At 34.0% G+C, this 17,238-nt stretch overlaps 1 protein-coding gene across 8 annotated transcripts in view; it reads left to right on the top strand.

The window, feature by feature from the left end:
* Nucleotides 1-14,455, top strand: part of LOC106788876 (protein PRRC2C) — an 18,939-nt gene extending 4,484 nt beyond the window's left edge. For 3 of the 8 annotated variants that reach the window (XM_014752567.1, XM_014752561.1, XM_014752559.1), the window contains 15 exons: nt 1,734-1,817; nt 1,976-2,223; nt 2,448-3,027; nt 3,127-4,341; nt 4,445-4,845; nt 5,810-7,357; nt 7,447-9,327; nt 10,277-10,471; nt 10,648-10,956; nt 11,035-11,223; nt 11,300-11,435; nt 11,545-11,892; nt 11,984-12,129; nt 12,513-12,765; nt 12,883-14,455. In XM_014752567.1, coding sequence (XP_014608053.1) covers nt 1,734-1,817; nt 1,976-2,223; nt 2,448-3,027; nt 3,127-4,341; nt 4,445-4,845; nt 5,810-7,357; nt 7,447-9,327; nt 10,277-10,471; nt 10,648-10,956; nt 11,035-11,223; nt 11,300-11,435; nt 11,545-11,892; nt 11,984-12,129; nt 12,513-12,765; nt 12,883-13,034 — 7,685 coding nt within the window. In that variant the 3' untranslated portion in view covers nt 13,035-14,455. The remainder of the gene's footprint in view (nt 1-1,733; nt 1,818-1,975; nt 2,224-2,447; nt 3,028-3,126; nt 4,342-4,444; nt 4,846-5,809; nt 7,358-7,446; nt 9,328-10,276; nt 10,472-10,647; nt 10,957-11,034; nt 11,224-11,299; nt 11,436-11,544; nt 11,893-11,983; nt 12,130-12,512; nt 12,766-12,882) is intronic. The other 5 variants (XM_014752563.1, XM_014752562.1, XM_014752564.1 and 2 more) reach the window with 5 other exon arrangements.
* The last annotated feature ends 2,783 nt before the right edge of the window (nt 14,456-17,238 follow it).

Raw genomic sequence — 17,238 nt, 5'->3', positions numbered from 1 at the left:
TTAAGAGAAAAAAAGAAACAGCTAGATTCTGTGTGTGAGTGTAATTGTGTATATGTTGCTAAAAAGAGAATCTTCGTTGAAAATTATTATTATTAATAATTTTATTTAAGTATTGAATATTTACATAACTATATCAAAATAAGATTAATTTTAAAACAAATGTGTAATAAGACACATACGTGCATACATGTCATTAATTAATAATATATGCTATATATACTAGCATTACTAAATCAAGGATATATTTTTTAGTATTAAACTTTCAAGTTTGTATATAGTATAATTTTCAACGAAGATATATCAGTATATTATTAAATTAACACTTTGGGGACCGGTCACGAGTTAACTCGTGTTTTCGTGGCCAAGCGTTGGTAACCGGTCACGAGTTAACTCGTGTTAAAAAAAAAACAAAAAAGAAAAGAAAAAGAAATAAGAAAAATAATATATATATATATATATTCTTTTTTCTTTAAAAAATATTAAGAGTTGAATAATAAATAAAATTTATTAAAGTTTATTTATATTGTTTTACTTCCACATCCGCTTTCAAAACAATAGCTGGCCACATGAGGTAAATTTTCAGAAAAGTTGCCGGTCCCCAAAGTGTTGAAATAGTTTAGATACACCAAATGTGCACGTGTTTTTTCATATGAACATTTTGGTTAAACTTATATTATTAAAGTACCTTTTTACAAAAATGTAATGCATAGAGAATGTTTCAGACAAAAATATAAGTATAGGATATTAAAAAATGCATCGTGCATCATGCTTTCAAATATTATTATGAACTTACAAGGGCTCCATACGACCTTGTCAAAACATTTTTTTACAACTCTTACATAGTTATAGAGGTTTATTAGGATCATGCACTGGATAAGCAGTAAGATTCAACCGTTTCCAGGCAAACGAAGGGAGAAGTTTCATATGCATTGTTATATACTAGTAATAAACGACGATGGTTGAAAAGTTTTAAGCTTGTATTAAGCTCACCGTCATGTGTTATGCTTAAGTTATTAGGTCTTCCTGCTTACGCAGTGTATGGTCATAATGGACATTTACAACTGTGTAGTTTAAAAAGAAATCGGTGTTTTAAAGATCTGATAGAACCCTTGTGTAAGAGTTTAATTTATAATAAATATTAACTTAGCAAAAAAATATGTATATATATATTGTCATCTGAAACATTTATCTATAACAGTGATGTCAAACATGTGATCTATGAAACCTTAATTACAAGATGCAGCTCGTGACTTGATACTTAGAGTATCGATGTGACATAAACACTCATTTTTTTTTGCCTGATTAATTTTATTGCTGAGATTTTTTATTTTTATCTGTGCACTACAGATTTTCTTGAAACAAATTTGGTGGCTTATGATCATATGTAAATTTGACACCACTATATATAAATTTGTTATGTTTTCATTAATAATAATAAGACACATTGTATCAAATCTTGAAAAATGAATTTCACTTTTTTAGTTATTTATGTTAGAGTTCTTTTTTAGAAATGTATATTAATTTATACGAACAGCTGGTGCTTTTAATAGTTTTGCACAAGTATTTCATGCATTGTTTATTATTTATGCAGGGACCATTCATATGCCACTGCACTACACTATAATGGCTGACAGATATTTATCGCATGAGTGTTACAGATTTGACTATTAAGAGTCTCAGCTGTAAATTTGAACTCACAAGTACTTTACATTATGTATTTTAAATATTCTTAGGAGGTCCACCAACCAATCAACAGCAACAAACGAATCGAGAATTAAATGCACAGTATGGTCCTGGACCAAGTCTACGTCCTCAAAGTAAATAATATAATAATAAATTTAGTAATATTTTATTATATATATTAATATATATTTTGATTAAATATACACAATATTTATCCCATATCAAAATCATTTATATTGTTAGTTTAGTTATATTGTACTATTTATGATTAATGAACTGTATAAATTTATAGCAGAAGGAAGCTGGATTCAAGGAGGCAGTCGCACGACCAGCGGAACAACACCACCAGCAGGTGCTCCCGGAAATGGGAATACTCCGGCGGTCCAGGGCCCCCCAATAATCAGTGGTTCTACAGGACATACGGAAGCACTTCCTGGCGGCCGACAGAACTTGGGCCAATCGCCCAACATGGCTATGGCCCAGGCAGGCCAGAGTACTTCCCCGAACAGTCAAGGTCCACTTCCTTCTGCCTCGCATCAGGTTTGTCTGAATGTGCACTATTATTGAGGATTTATTTCTATATTTTTGTTACTTTCTACTTAGCAACTTCGCCTATATGCGTATTAATATTAGAAAAATATTCAAATATTTCACATTCATATTAGACTACTTAATATTTTGTATTATTTTTTTTTTTTTTTATGTTTTACATAATGTTCACATGTTTACATGTTTTTTTAATTTTCTATGTTTTACATTTTCAGGTTTATAGAGGAAATTTCCCAAGTGGATTTCCATCTCAATTTGCACCAAACGTAGGACCAGCAGTAGCAGTAGCAGCAGCAGCAGTAGCAGCTGCTGCAGCTGCAGCTCCGCGACCACGATTCAACTATCCTCCAGATCGCTTTCCTATTCCTCAACGAGCACAAGAACGCGATCGAGCTCCAGAGGAAGAGATCATAACGCGTCCTATTATAAAAGAAGAAGATTTAACAAGAATGGACGATATCTCGCGTGACGCAGGCTGGGCAGCGCACGATGATATTGATTATAACCAGAAATTGGCTTTTAGCGATGACGAAACTGAACCTGAATTACCGAAAAAGGAAGAAAAAAAAGATGTTAAGTCAGAAGAAAAATTAGATGAAAATCATTCGGAAAATAAAGATAAATTAAGAGATAATCGTGATAATCGTGATAATCGAGAAATTGTAAAAGATAATAGAGACCAACTAACCCATCGTCCATGGAATCAAAGCAATCTATCTCGAGATTTACGTGGTCCTAATGGTCCAAATTGTTTCTCTACTCAACCATCGCTGCAATCGGTGCATTCCTTGAGAGGTTGGAAATTATATCTTTTATTATTATTATTGTATGTATTTTAATTATATATCTTCTAACATCGATATTAATTATATATATTCCTTTGAATTATTTAAGTAGATGCAGAAGATGACGAAGCGTGGTGTGAAAGACGCAGAGTGAAAGTTGAAGTTGCATTTGTCGTTAAACGTGCTCGTCAGCGTAAAGAAGAAGAAGAAAAAAGATTTCAAGAATCTACTAAGCAAGCGGCAGCTAAAAAATTACAAGATTTGGAAAAGAAATTACAAGAAAAACAATCACGCCAAAAAGAAGATGAACGTGGACCACTACCTGAACCGAAAGGTCTCATTAATGTTCCATCTGTACCTATTCCTGTACCCGAATGGGAGCGCGAGAAAGAAATCAGAGAACGTGAACGGGAACGAGAACGATCTCGCACTTCTTCTGAAGGAAAAGATGATAAATCTATTCGCGAATCTCGTGACTCTAGGGACAATTTAAGAGAATCAAGAGACACTCGTGATCAATTGATGAATGATCGCCAGATTGAACGACAAAATGATCGCCAGATCGAACGACAAAATGATCGCCAGATCGAACGGCCAAATGATCGCCAGATCGAACGACCAAGTGATCGCCAGATCGAACGGCCAAATGATCGCCAGATCGAACGGCCAAATGATCGCCAGATTGAACGGCCAAATGATCGCCAGATTGAACGGCCAAATGATCGACAGATCGAACGGCCAAATGATCGACAGATTGAACGGCCAAATGATCGACAAATTGATCGTCAAATTGATCGTCAAATTGATCGTCAAATAGATCGTCAAATAGATCGTCAAATAGATCGTCAAATAGATCGTCAAATAGATCGTCAAATAGATCGTCAAATAGATCGTCAGAATGATCGTCAGAATGATCGTCAGAATGATCGTCAGAATGATCGTCAGAATGATCGTCAGAATGATCGTCAAATTGATCGTCAAAATGATCGGCAAAATAATCGGCAAAATGATCGGCAAAACGATCGACAGAATGAACGCCAAAATGATCGACAGAATTTCTTGAGACAACCAGATATATCAACGCGCAGCGAACGCGAAAGAGAACGTGATCGTGATCAACGCGATATTAGAGATCGTGAATATCCTGGATTTTTGCGACTCTTTCAAACTAACATACCGCCCAGATTTCAAAAACAACAAGCAGAAAGAATCAGTTCTGGATTTAATCGCATTTCACCGAATGCAGAAAGATCATCTTCTCAATCTGTTTCGTTTGCTCAACAATGTGACTCCGGAAGATGGGGCCATAACCATAATAATCTAAGTAAGTCTTTAAACTTACTTTTTTTAATATTCTTATTATTATGAAATGAATGTATAACTCTCGTAGGTAATTAGATATTATAATCAGTAAAAATTTGTATTAGTAGATGGCAATGCAAAACAATCACATGCAGTGCCACCACCCCGGCGAAGTAGAATTGATTCGGATGTATCTTTACCATTGGAAGAGGATCGTTCTTCATCGCGTGATCATCGTGGACAACTATCTAGAGAGGATCGTTACCGTCATCCTACACATCGAAAATCAGGTGGCTATTATGATGAATATACTCGCACCTACAAAGATTATGATTGGGAAGATAGACATAATCGCGAACCTTGGGAACGTGAAAGACATTTCGATGATAAGGAACGGGAAGCAAACTTGGATTCCAGAGATGGTAGAGAAAGTAGAGAAAATCGACCGATTAGACAAAATCGAGACAGCCTCGAATCTCGTGATCGGGACAATAAAGAAAAGAAGGACTATGACAACTATTTGAAGGTAATGTTCTTTTAGTTATTACCATTAACATTATATTTTTCATATTTCAGCATATAAAATTATTCACACACACACATATATAATATATTTGTAACTTTGTTTATCTTTGTTTTGAAATTTTATATTAATTGAATTAACGAGATAATTTTAATCAATTATGAAGCATTTGTCGAATTGTGCAGGTGGTAAATCATATTAAAAGCTCAGCGAGAAAACACGAATAACACTTTTCCTTGCATGTTATTGTTTTGCTTCTCACGCTTTTAGGTAAATACTTATATGGATGTGATCTTCAAGAACTGAAACAGTGCTGTCTACTGTATCTTAATTACAAAGAAGAGATCAAACTAATATTTAAATGAAAAAGAACAGCTACCAAAGAATTTCGTAACAGACAAAAGTTAGTGCATTTTCTGTTCATATATCTTCTTTTGATAGCGGTTTGTAGCAGAATTGATAATTTGATGATTAATTAAAAATTACATAAGTCTGTTATGTACACTTGTGCTGCTGTTTCTTATATAAAAATACATTGAAGTCATCAGGATGTACTTTGCAAGGAAAATAATGCTTTGTGATTTCTCGCTTTTACTTGCTATTATTATCAATGAATTTTATTGCTCATGTTATCAACGGATAATATCAGTCCTTGCTATTTTATGAATGCTCCATAAAACGGTTTATCACTTATAACTATATGTGTGTGCGTGTGTGGTTACCGTATATAATAAAAATATGTTAAATTACAAAGTACGTTAAAACTCGAAGTTACTAATTCTTATAGATACTTTGCTTTTTGACTAGTCAATTTATGATATAATGAATTTAGGATCTTTACGGTAACATATATATATAAATTGGTATTATATTTTAATTGTAATATACCCCACAGTACACGTCTAATTATATGCAAGTAGTTATTTTGTTTAAATACATATATTAAAAATAAACATCGTTTCCTTAGGATACTTGCGATGAACGCGAGCGTTGCGATGATAGAGAACGTTCCGATGGTCCCGAATGGCGTGATGACCGTGCTCAAGAAAGACAAACTGAAAAACGACGTGAAATACCACGCGAAGAACGCATCGAACGTAATGAGCGGCCACAAAGACCAGATTCGCGTGATAGTCGTACGTCAAGAGAATCAAAAACATCATCGCGCGATGATGAGCCTCATAAGTTGCGCGACTGTGGTTCATGGGTCAATGAAATCGCCGATTACGAAGAAAAGAAGCGAGATCTTTATCACGAGAGTAATAGAGAAAGAGAAAGAGACAGGAGACAGCCACCCGGTCCTGTAACTAAAGATAAATTAGAAGCAGATGATTTAAAGAGTGAGAAACGTAACTTGACTCAATTGAAGAGAAATAGTACTGAACAAGAGAAAAAGGAACTGGCAAAAGAAACTGTAATGGAAACAAAAAAAGAAACTGACATCCGTAACAGAAAATCTGAACGTATAAATGAAATAAGCAGTAGACCTTTAGAGAGAGGAGATAGTTCTCCAAAGGCTTGGGCTGATGCTGTATCACCGACGTTTGAAAAGGAAGAGGAAAAAATATTAGAACCTTTTAAAGACATAAATGAAATAGAAAATATAAAACAGAATTTAGAAAAATTGACTTTAGAGAAAAGAGAAGATGTGCATATTGAAGATACAAATAAGGAACATATAAAAGAGGAAAAACGTGAAAAGAACACACGAAATAGAACAAGCAGCGGCAGTTCTAGTTCGCGTGCTCGAGACTGTCGAGGCGGACGCCAATGGGGAGGATCCATTTATACGCGTTGGAGTGGTCAAGAATCTAGAGGAAGGAGAGGTGGCTCCAAGTCATCGGGTAGACCAGCATCCGCTAGAAGTGGTTCTTATGGTCATACTGATTCTGAAAATAGCGCAGACGAAGTATCTGGCTCAACTGAATCAGGAAAAGAAGAGAGGAGATCCGCAAAATCGCCAAAATTGTCTCAGAAAATTGATAAGGAAGAGCGTAATAGAGAAGTGTCTAGGCGAGAAGACAAACGAACTGGAGAATATTCCCAAGCACGAAATGATAAACGTTCATACGATGGAAAACCAAGTCGTGAAGGATTCGCGCCATCCGGCGAACCATCCAGACGCGGTCGTGGTGGATTTAGGATAAGATCTTCTGGTAATAATAGTAATCGTATGGAAGGATATGGGCCACCATCTAGTAAGAGCCCTTTTTCATCGGAACGTAATACTGAAGAAAAACAGAATACTGTTAAACAATGTTCAACAACAATTTCATCGGATAAGGAGACAAATAATCCTACAAGTGCAACAATAGAGTCTAGTGATGATAAAATGATAGCGAAACAACAGGCTCTTACAGCTGGCATAACTGGTAGACGTACAAAGTCGCCAAATCCCCAGAGTCAACAATCTAATAAACAGGATAGTCATCAAACATCTGGCAATATTGTATCACAGAAACCACATAAGAAAGAGGAATCTCTTTCCAAGAGAACTCGCAGTGGTAGTAGAAAGGTAAATATTTATTTGTATATTATTAATAATTTGATTATTAATTGTCAATTGATTATTAATTGAACAATTTATTCATTCATTTTTTACAGGGAAAAGATTCTCGGGAATCACGTTTTCGTGGTAGCAGCAATAATGTATCGAAACAAACCTCTTCCGATGTAGGTAATGAAGAATGGGAAACAACCTCTGAAAATAGTGAAGAACACATAGATGATCACAAAGAATCTCGCAATAGTCGCAACAAACATTTCAACGGACGCGGGAATCAAAATTCAAATCAAAATGCTATGAGCAGTAATATACATTCTCGTAGGAACGATCAAGGTGGGAATAATCGAGATCAGCGTGAAAAGAATAGCAAGTCTTCCAGTGCGTCATCAAGAGCACCAGGAGCGGAGAAACGAAATGTTCCAAATTCTTCATTCTGTAATCAAAGAAATCAGTCGTCTATAAATCAATCCCAAAATGGTAGATCAAGAAGCCAAGGTTCTTCGCATGGTGGATCGATGTCCAATAAGTCATCTAGTAACAAGGAGAATACTGTAAATCGTATTGATGAAATCAAGTTAAATGAACCAAATTTGGTTAATCAAGCCTTTAATGAAATGAACAAAAAAGGACAATCGAAGGAAAAGAAAATAGTTGATTCTGCTTCAGATTCAAATAATTTTACAGAGGACGGATCGACTATTGCGGAAGATAAATTGGATTCTGATGGCTTCCAAGAGGTTCGTTCAAAGAAAAATGTGAAGGAACCTAGACACCCCCAGAAAGATGAAATCAAACCAGTAGTGAAGAAAGAAAAGGAACGAGAACGCGATCGATCAAAATCTAAATCGAACAATGGATCTCAACAAATTCCTCAACAAACTCAAAATATACCATCATTATTAGGTCAATCTATTCAGCAGCCAGTGAATATGCAACCAAAGCAATATGATAAAAATGCGAAAGGTTTGAAGCTTCCACCAAGATTGCAAAAACTTCAACGCATGACGAAACATCAACAACAGACATTTGTTGATCCAAATGACTTAAATAAAATGAATAATTCTGGTAACAATAATATGAAAGATTCGTCTGGTGGTCCAGCACCTCCACCTTCCGTGAATGCTTGGGATAAACCTTTCATTAGTCAACTGCGTTCAAATTCTCCTTCCGCTGTCCCAGCTGACGTCCAGTTGATGTCCGGTTTAACTTCGCAAAATGATCAAGCTCATGAGAATAACGAACAAGCTAACTCTGGTAATAGCAGTCAACGAAATTCTCCAAGTGGTGAGAAGGCTGGGAAAAATACAAAAGATACTCTCGCAGAGAAGAATGTGTCCGATGTTTCTTCGCCACCGGTTCAAACATTAATTTTTGAGAACACAAATTACTCAAAAACTACTAAAACAGCGCCTGCTGATTTAGCCATGAAATCGAAATTTTCAAATCACGTTCAGAAACAGCAACGTGTAGACAAGCGTGCAGAAATGGAAGAAGAAGGCAATCAGATGCACCAACATTCACAACAATCATTATCGGTTGCTTTCTCCAACAAACCGGGTGATCTTATGAAGAATAAGAATCAAGAGCCCATCCAAATGCCTTTGTCATTTAATAAAAATGAAGACAATGCTGATATGAAACTCGATTTTACATTCGACTCTGACCTATCCCAATTAACAGAAGATAAGAGCAAAACTTTGGGAATGACTCGTTCTATGCACATGAGCTCTGGACAAAATACAATATCACCCTCAACAGCTGAACTTAATTTGAAGATAGCTTCTGTAAAAAAGGTTTGGGAAACTGCTCCTATGCCGACTGTAGTTGAACATGAAGATGGTGGTAATGTCGTCAGTACCGCTAACAGTTTTCCTCAAGCTTTTGAGAACAGCGACGTCGATGATAGTTACAGCCCACACCAGCAGTACAACCAGAACAATATGAAAAACGAAATCACAACATCTACGAACGTGTGCAAGGTGAGTCATTATATTTCTATATAATTCGCTATTATATAGAAATTCTATGAATTCTAAACACCCACATATTTACTACATCTATTGTTGTGCATGTTATAAAACTATTGCATCACTTGAAATTGACTTAGCGGTTCTCCGCTATCCTAGATTATACCTCTTTTAGTTAGTTTTGTTTTATTTTTCCGCATTACTGAATTCGTACGAATTTCAAAAATATTTTCATCCGAATGGTCCAGGAAATAATTAAATTGAATATATATTAAAATATATATATGTCAATGTGTACTCCATGTAATAATTGCATTTTACTTACGACAATGAGAATATTGGATTATCGGTTGAAAGTATATTGTTTAAAAACATAAGAAATATATATGCTCTTAATAAACTTGTTGTTAAAATGTCTTGTGAAACTACCAATGTGCGAATGTTTGGTCAATGTGTGACAATTTTCTATAAGCTCATTATTGGAACATTCGTGTATTAGACATGAAGTCTAAAAATATCGACAATTTTAAATCTACAGTCGAAAATTTGCTATGGTGAAAAGGTAAAGGTAAGTAGATAGCGCGCTTGATCCAATGTATCATTTACAAGAGCTTTATTAAGCAAGACCGAACCTTCGTTTGCATTCTTCAAAAGTGTAAGCTCAGCTTACAAAAGGAAGCAGTGTTTTTTCAGAAAATTGTCATCGAGTAGTAAGTAAATCATGCAGTCCTTATGCATATAGTTATGAGTGAGCTTATTTACTTTTATCAGAGTTTATCAGAAAAATCGCGATATTACAAAAATTAATTTATCAAAAGCTTACTTCTTAAATATGATTATTTTTTTGAGAAAACAAGAAATCTCTTTATATTGGCAGTTGACAGTGATGTATATAGCAAATTAAATAACAGAAATATCATGTCCCCTGTGGGAAGATGCTGACTCTTTGCCTGATGCGCAGCTGGTTCCCCCGCAGGTGAAGCCGCAGCAACAATCCGCGGGAAGCAATGGAACCCAACCTGGCTCTACTGTACCCGGCCCGAGTCCTATTGGAGCTGGACAGAGTCCCATGGGTCATCCACCTGCTAGCCTTCAAGGACCTTTAAGCCCTCCACCATTCAATTCAACTGGTCAACCTTCTCATATAAACTATCAGGTATGTTATCTTATAAAATTTATAGCAATATCATCACATTTTTAATGAAGTCTAAAAATTGTTCTTTGTGTTGAGTTCTCTTTTCTTTCTTTTTATAATTAAAAAGTTATTGAATCTTAATTAACTTAATAAGTATATCAATATAATGCACTAATTTGATAATTTATCTTTTTCAGGAATTTCCTCAATATCCTGGATCTCAAGCTGCACAATACGGTAGCATGTCTGCTATACCTTCACCACCAGCAATGTTATTCAATACAGGTTCTGGCCAATTACCAGCACAAGCAGGTGGTTTATATGGTGCTTTCCAGTTGGATCAAAGTCGTTCCCCTTTCACGCAATATCCGCCCTATGGACCATCTCTACAAAGTTCATTCAATCAGCAAAATGTATACTTGCCACAACCACCACCACCGCCTCCACATGCTCCAAGTGCGCCAACTCCTGACATGTATCCCAATAATTTATCTCAATATCGTATTGTAAGTATAATGATATAATCAAGAGATAACATGATATAAGTAGTTACTTTAAATAATAATCTATTTCATACTCAACAGACTGCTGCAACTGCACCTCCATTTGGACAAAATCAGCAGCTGAGTAATAATCCAAATACAGTTCTTATTAGTTCATCATCGAATTCTTTGATGTCGGCCAGTGTTAAACCATCCTCTCAACCAATTGGTGCAATTGGTACTAAAGCAGCGCCTCATTTCCAAGCACCATCTGCACCGCAGCCAAATCAAGTACGTTAATTTTGACAACTGTTTGTATTAACTTACTCCGAATGTAAGCAAATTTAATTTTTATTATATCTTACAGTTACCTTACATACCTTATGATCCAAACCAAGTCCTCAGTGTAAGTGGTAGTTACATGGGTAACTCTCAATTGGTGCAAAGGCCGGGCCCTAATGTACAGGCATCGGCAAATAGCTACTATAGTGCCACTTCAGCTGGTAAATATAGTTTTATTTTATTTTTTATTTTTTATCAACTAAATTTGCTTTATTACTTTATTTAATTTGGTTCAATATTTAACTTTGTTTGTTTCCTACGTTATAATAGACGTATTCCCGGGCTCGCAAACTGGCTTTTATCAGCCAGGTGGTGCCACACAACAGACTGGCACTCACTATGGCCTTCAAGGATTTGGTCAGCACAGTCAAAGTCTGGCAACTGGAAGTGCAACGCCTGTTGGTCTCCAAAATTTCAGTCCAGGATTTTTATCTAATTCAGGATTACAAATAGCTGCTGCTGCTGCAGCACAGCAATTTCGGAACCCAACCGGAGGTTTGCCTGCTCCAGCTAATGCTACTTCTACATTCCTAAGTAAACATCAACCGCAGGAGCAACCTAGACAATTAAAAAGTCCGTCAGGAAATCAAGATGTTTTAGCATCTGTTTTCAACGCAAGTAAGTTATCTTAGCAGTATTTTTGATATTTACAAAAATAGAAGCTTATATATAAAATACTAATGAATTGATTTTTATACACTATTTTTAGCGCCCCAAATACCATCTCCTAAGTCGAGAAATTGTAAGCAACAGACATCATCACAGCAGCCGCAACCAAGTCCTACACAACATCATAAATATCAACAATATCAGGGCGTTAATCAATCTGCTCTGGTAAGCAGCTACAGCAACTATGTATGTACCATTCCTTTATATAATACATATATACAAGAAATCCACATAAAGTAACAACAAGTTATTATCTAGAAATTTTGGTATAAAGTATTTGTAAATGAATGATTTTCTAAAATATTATCTTCATTCTTATTATTTAATTACTTTCTAGATAACTATTTGTTGATATTTTATGTGTATCACAGTTATTTGAGTATGGGTTTTTATGTGTAAAAATCAAGTCATTTTTAATCAATTACTTTATTTGATGTATAATAAGTCGAAACAAATAAGAAACATAATATTCTATTTTAATAAATTGAATTCTATTTGTGCCTTCCAGTGTAAAGTAGAGTTCTTATAATTTCTGTTTATAGCTTCTACTATAAATTGTAAATTTGTAGGTATTACAACAAAATGTACGAGGAATGGGTATGCCACCACGAGCTGGTATACAACCATCTCAACAACGCTATCCACCGCCTATACAGAGGCCTGTTGTACCTTTTGCGCAAGGCCCTACCTTAAATAATTCGACGCAACAACCTAATTCAATGCCGTCGCAACAACAAGCACAGATTAATAGACACAGACCAAATTTACATCAGCAACAACGAAACATTAAGATGCAACAACAGCAATACTATTCTTCGCAAGGTTCGTTTATTCCGCTGATTTGTAAGTAAAAAGAAAGGTTTTTAAATTTATTTATAATTATTATATAATTTTTGATTTTTTTATATAATTAGAAATATTAATTTGTATTTTCCTTAGGAAATGTTAAGATCGATTCAAATGATAAGACTGATTCGCACAATGATAAGATCAACGATGGGAATTCTGGAAATCAATCAGGAGGTAATAAATCTAATGTGAATCAGCAAGATAGTGATACCAAGGAAGAAGTGAGTCAGCAAAATGAGTGAATGTGAAACCTGCAGAAACGACCCATACACAACTAAGTGTTGAATCAAGCTTTATTAAAACGAATAACAGTAAAAAAAACGCAATGTAGTATTTCCCCGATCGAAGGAGCCAATCCATGTTATGAAGTTTACCTTATGTTTGGCATATTGAGATAAACTGCTTGCAAGATTCATGCAGATAATGGGAAGAAAGATTTTATTCAACGGCATATTAGAGATAAACGATTTGGTGGAATTACTCTTTATTCAAACGTGCGGTTTTAATTTGATAAATACTTTTGCCGCGAAACGTCCTCGTCTCCATGATTAAGAAACATACGCTTGCTAAGCATTCCCATTTTATCAATCTGAGATTCACGAACTTCATTTATATCTCTAACGATGAATGTCGGACACGTATTAAAAAAAAAAAAACAAAAAAAAGAAAAAAAAACTAATTATTTAGCGGATTTTGCACGGGATAATCGAAAATACAAAAATATCTACGATCGTTTAATGCACTCGAATGAACTTCGGACGTGAATCGGTGTTCGTTTGTGTACTTAATAGTAGTCGACGGTAGATGACACATATAGGTAGCGTCTTTAAAAAAGAAAAAACAAAAAGGGTGGGAAAATAAAGTGGGGCTGAGTTTAATGTATTTTTTTGTTGTCTCTATTGCCGATTTACAATGCAGTGCGCAAAGAACAGATGTTAGACGAAAAGTATTGTACGATCGTTGTATTATTCATATATAGTGTTATAATAGAAGAAGAACAATGCCGATAAGGAAAAAAGGAAAGAGAATAATTAGGGAAGTGCGAGTGAGAGAGGCAGAAAGAAATTAAGAAAGAAAGAAAAAAGTATGGGAGGGTAGAAAAAAAAAAAACTATTTTCCGCGTATATATCGGAATAACAGAAAAACAAATGAAGCTACTTCGTGCACTTTGATCGTATGGATTTGAAATAATATCGTGATCCCGTTACAGTGAAAAATGCCGTAAAACCGTGTATATTGGACATTATGGATATATCGCAAGGTTATGAGCAAATCTGCGCAAAAAAAATAGTAAAAAGCAATTGTTTATATATACCGCACAGATCGCGTCATGACCTCGCCTTGCTCTGAAAGAGAGTGTTCTAACGCGTTAGGTATGTAATGTACGGTATCTTTTTGTGAAGTGCGGGAAGCACGATAATATTATCGATATTTCTCGGCTTGGAAGTGTTCTACCGAAACAAGTGGAAAACACGCTATATCGCAGCATACAAGTCGTGAAAAAAAGAATTGTATATTCTCTGCTTTTGTTGCAATTTAAGCATTATTATAAAAATGAAGCAAATAAAATAAACAGTAGTGTTTACAGGACTTTGTCGTTTTGCCAGTTTATTAATGCGAAGGTAGCATAGCTCTCGCTCTGATGTCGCGTGTCTCGGTGAGCCAAAAAAAAAAAGAAAAGAAAAGGAAAAAAAATCGATCGTTACCAATGAGGTAAAATCGACGATCAAAAACACAACATACTGCCAGTCGTACCGACGACCATTATATCCTTAAACTTTGGGGATTTTTCATGTTCTATTCGTAAGGATATTAAAGAATACAAAGTGAAGTGTATAATCGAGGAAACCGATGAACTGCTAATGCACGAAAGGAGTCGTCGCAACAATTACATCTTAATGCGTCTATGCAATGCTGATCCAAGAGATCAGTTGTTATGTCATATGATTACTTTTCATCTTAAAAACACATCTTACTCTTACAAATTTATGCAATTCTCAAATTAACAACAAAAATATGATAAAATACAAACACAAATGCAAGAACGAATGGCACGCTGCTAGGAAAGAAATGAGGATAACAGTGCCTTTGATGCACTGCCGCACAAAATAATCCTTGCTAACGTGTCTCACCAAATGATTCGAATTATATCATGCAAGCGAGATATTTTAGAATCTTCGGCATTAAACACGAATGATAAAGGCTCCATTCTCATACACCGTACGCGTTGATATTATAATTTTACTCGTATTACAAACATTACCGATAAACTACTAATTACATTATCACTTATAACTTTGTCATATTTTTATTATCTTGATCTTCGATATTTTTCTTAACCATTGACACATTCAATCTTACATTCTTTATTTCCGTCTGTTTGATCTACCAATTTTTGGTTCCTACTATCTTCATCTTCATCTCCATGAATATCATTATCATCGATATCATCATAGTCACCATCATCGCTGTCACCATTATGTCATCATTATTTCATCATCATTATCATTATTATGTAATCATAATAATCGTACGTGTATGCTGAGTAAACGATAAAAATGAGATATAAAATGAAAAGTAAGATAAATAAAAACTGTTAAATCGATTGATTATGACTTAGGATATTTGAACAAAAATTCTTTGAGAGAAAGTCTAAAGTCTATTTAATCTTACCTATTATTGCTTACATGGCAATTACTTTTCTTTTGTTTTTATTTTTTTTTATTTTATTTTTCTTTCTCTTTCTTCCTTATTAATTTTGTCCTGGGCATATCATGGGTCTTTTGAAAGATCTGTTTATATTTATATATATATGTTTATGTATATATATATAAATTATATAAAAGCGAAATAATTTTATGTTACGATAAATGCACTTAGCGACAACTGAATTTAACAAAAAAAAAAGAAGAAATTATTGGACATACTGCGTCATCCTATCGATAAAATTTACATTAAACGCGTGTAAAAATAAAATTTAAATGTGTACACAAGATAATCTGTTACAAGTTTGTCAACATTCTTATTTGATTTATTGACATTTTACTACCAAATGACTTCATTTTGAAAGACTGAAACTTTTATACGTTTAATCATCCTCCTCCCTTCCAACAATTATTCAAAAGCACTACTACTTTCTTCGTATTAATGTTGCCTGCTAAAACGATTAAAACACCGTTAATGACTGTTGCCTTGTAACATTTGCGTAAGCTTTATACGTGAGAGAACGAGATGAACCCTTGAAAAAACCCCAGGGCGCCTATAACTTTATATATCTACCCGTAGTTAGTAATATGACATCATTAACTTATACGTTTACGTGTTAAATTATGTGAATAAACTAATGAATGGTAAAGGGTTTGTATTATTAATATATATATATATATATATTCTATATATATAAATATATATTAGTATTATATATATAATAATAAATAGAAATCCCCCACAGCAAATTGTAGGAGAGAAAGAAAGAGGAATGGATTAAAAATAAAAATGTATAAAACGCAATTCTCGTGTGAATGCATTCGCAAAAGTTAATGAAAATAATTATTAATCACAATATTATATATAAAAAAAAAAAAGAAGAAAGAAAACAAATAGGAACGAGGGTGCACCGTATTCGTTTTTTAAAAGAATTTTTATTTTATTGCATTGCTGTTTTGGCCCAAGAGATTGTCATTTTATCATTTACGTTTTTTATCAACTGACCATGAAATTATTTACTATAATATATACTACGTACGGTACGCCAAGTTAACTAATAAAATAACATGTATCCTTGTGTTGTTTTTGAATTTTATAATTAATAAAATGAAAACGCGTATTTTAATAATTATTAACTAAGTGAAAAAAAAGCATTTTTAAAATACGAGTATTATAATTAATTTATTTTGTTGTTTATTGGAGATAAAATAATTTTTCGTGTATATCAAATATATAATACTTTAGAATCTTAATCTGTACAGCAAAAATTACAATCACGTGGATAAAAGTCTCTCTGATAAAGTCATGATAAAGTACGTAATTATCGCGCTGCAATTAAGCACGATCATATTATTTAAATAATTATATGTAAAATCAAAATTTGTATGATTCTCAAGCTACTGCTCAAAATTATTTTGATCATATTATACTCCCTATAGATCTAGTAGAAAGTCATAAAAGTGTTAATTAGGGCAAAATTTGTAACGATGTTTCAGATCAACGTTGTAAAATTGAAATATTATCTGTTTAATGATAAAACGAATTTAAAAATCTGTTATATATACTGCTACATCGAGTATCCTTGAAATGTGGTAATAAACATACATTTGATATAAATTTTTTACAATATGCATGTAAACATTTAGTAGTATCACAAAGATATACAATTGAAAAAAGTTGGTAAATATCAGACTGCAAATTAATCATTTAATTAGAATGGTTTTAAACTTTAACCTCTAC

This window comes from Polistes canadensis, unplaced genomic scaffold, assembly GCF_001313835.1.
Source record: "Polistes canadensis isolate GaletaPanama2010 unplaced genomic scaffold, ASM131383v1 scaffold_156, whole genome shotgun sequence".
Classification (NCBI taxonomy): domain Eukaryota; kingdom Metazoa; phylum Arthropoda; class Insecta; order Hymenoptera; family Vespidae; genus Polistes; species Polistes canadensis.
Note: the sequence above shows the minus strand (reverse complement) of the source record. Positions and strands in the feature narration are given on the sequence as shown.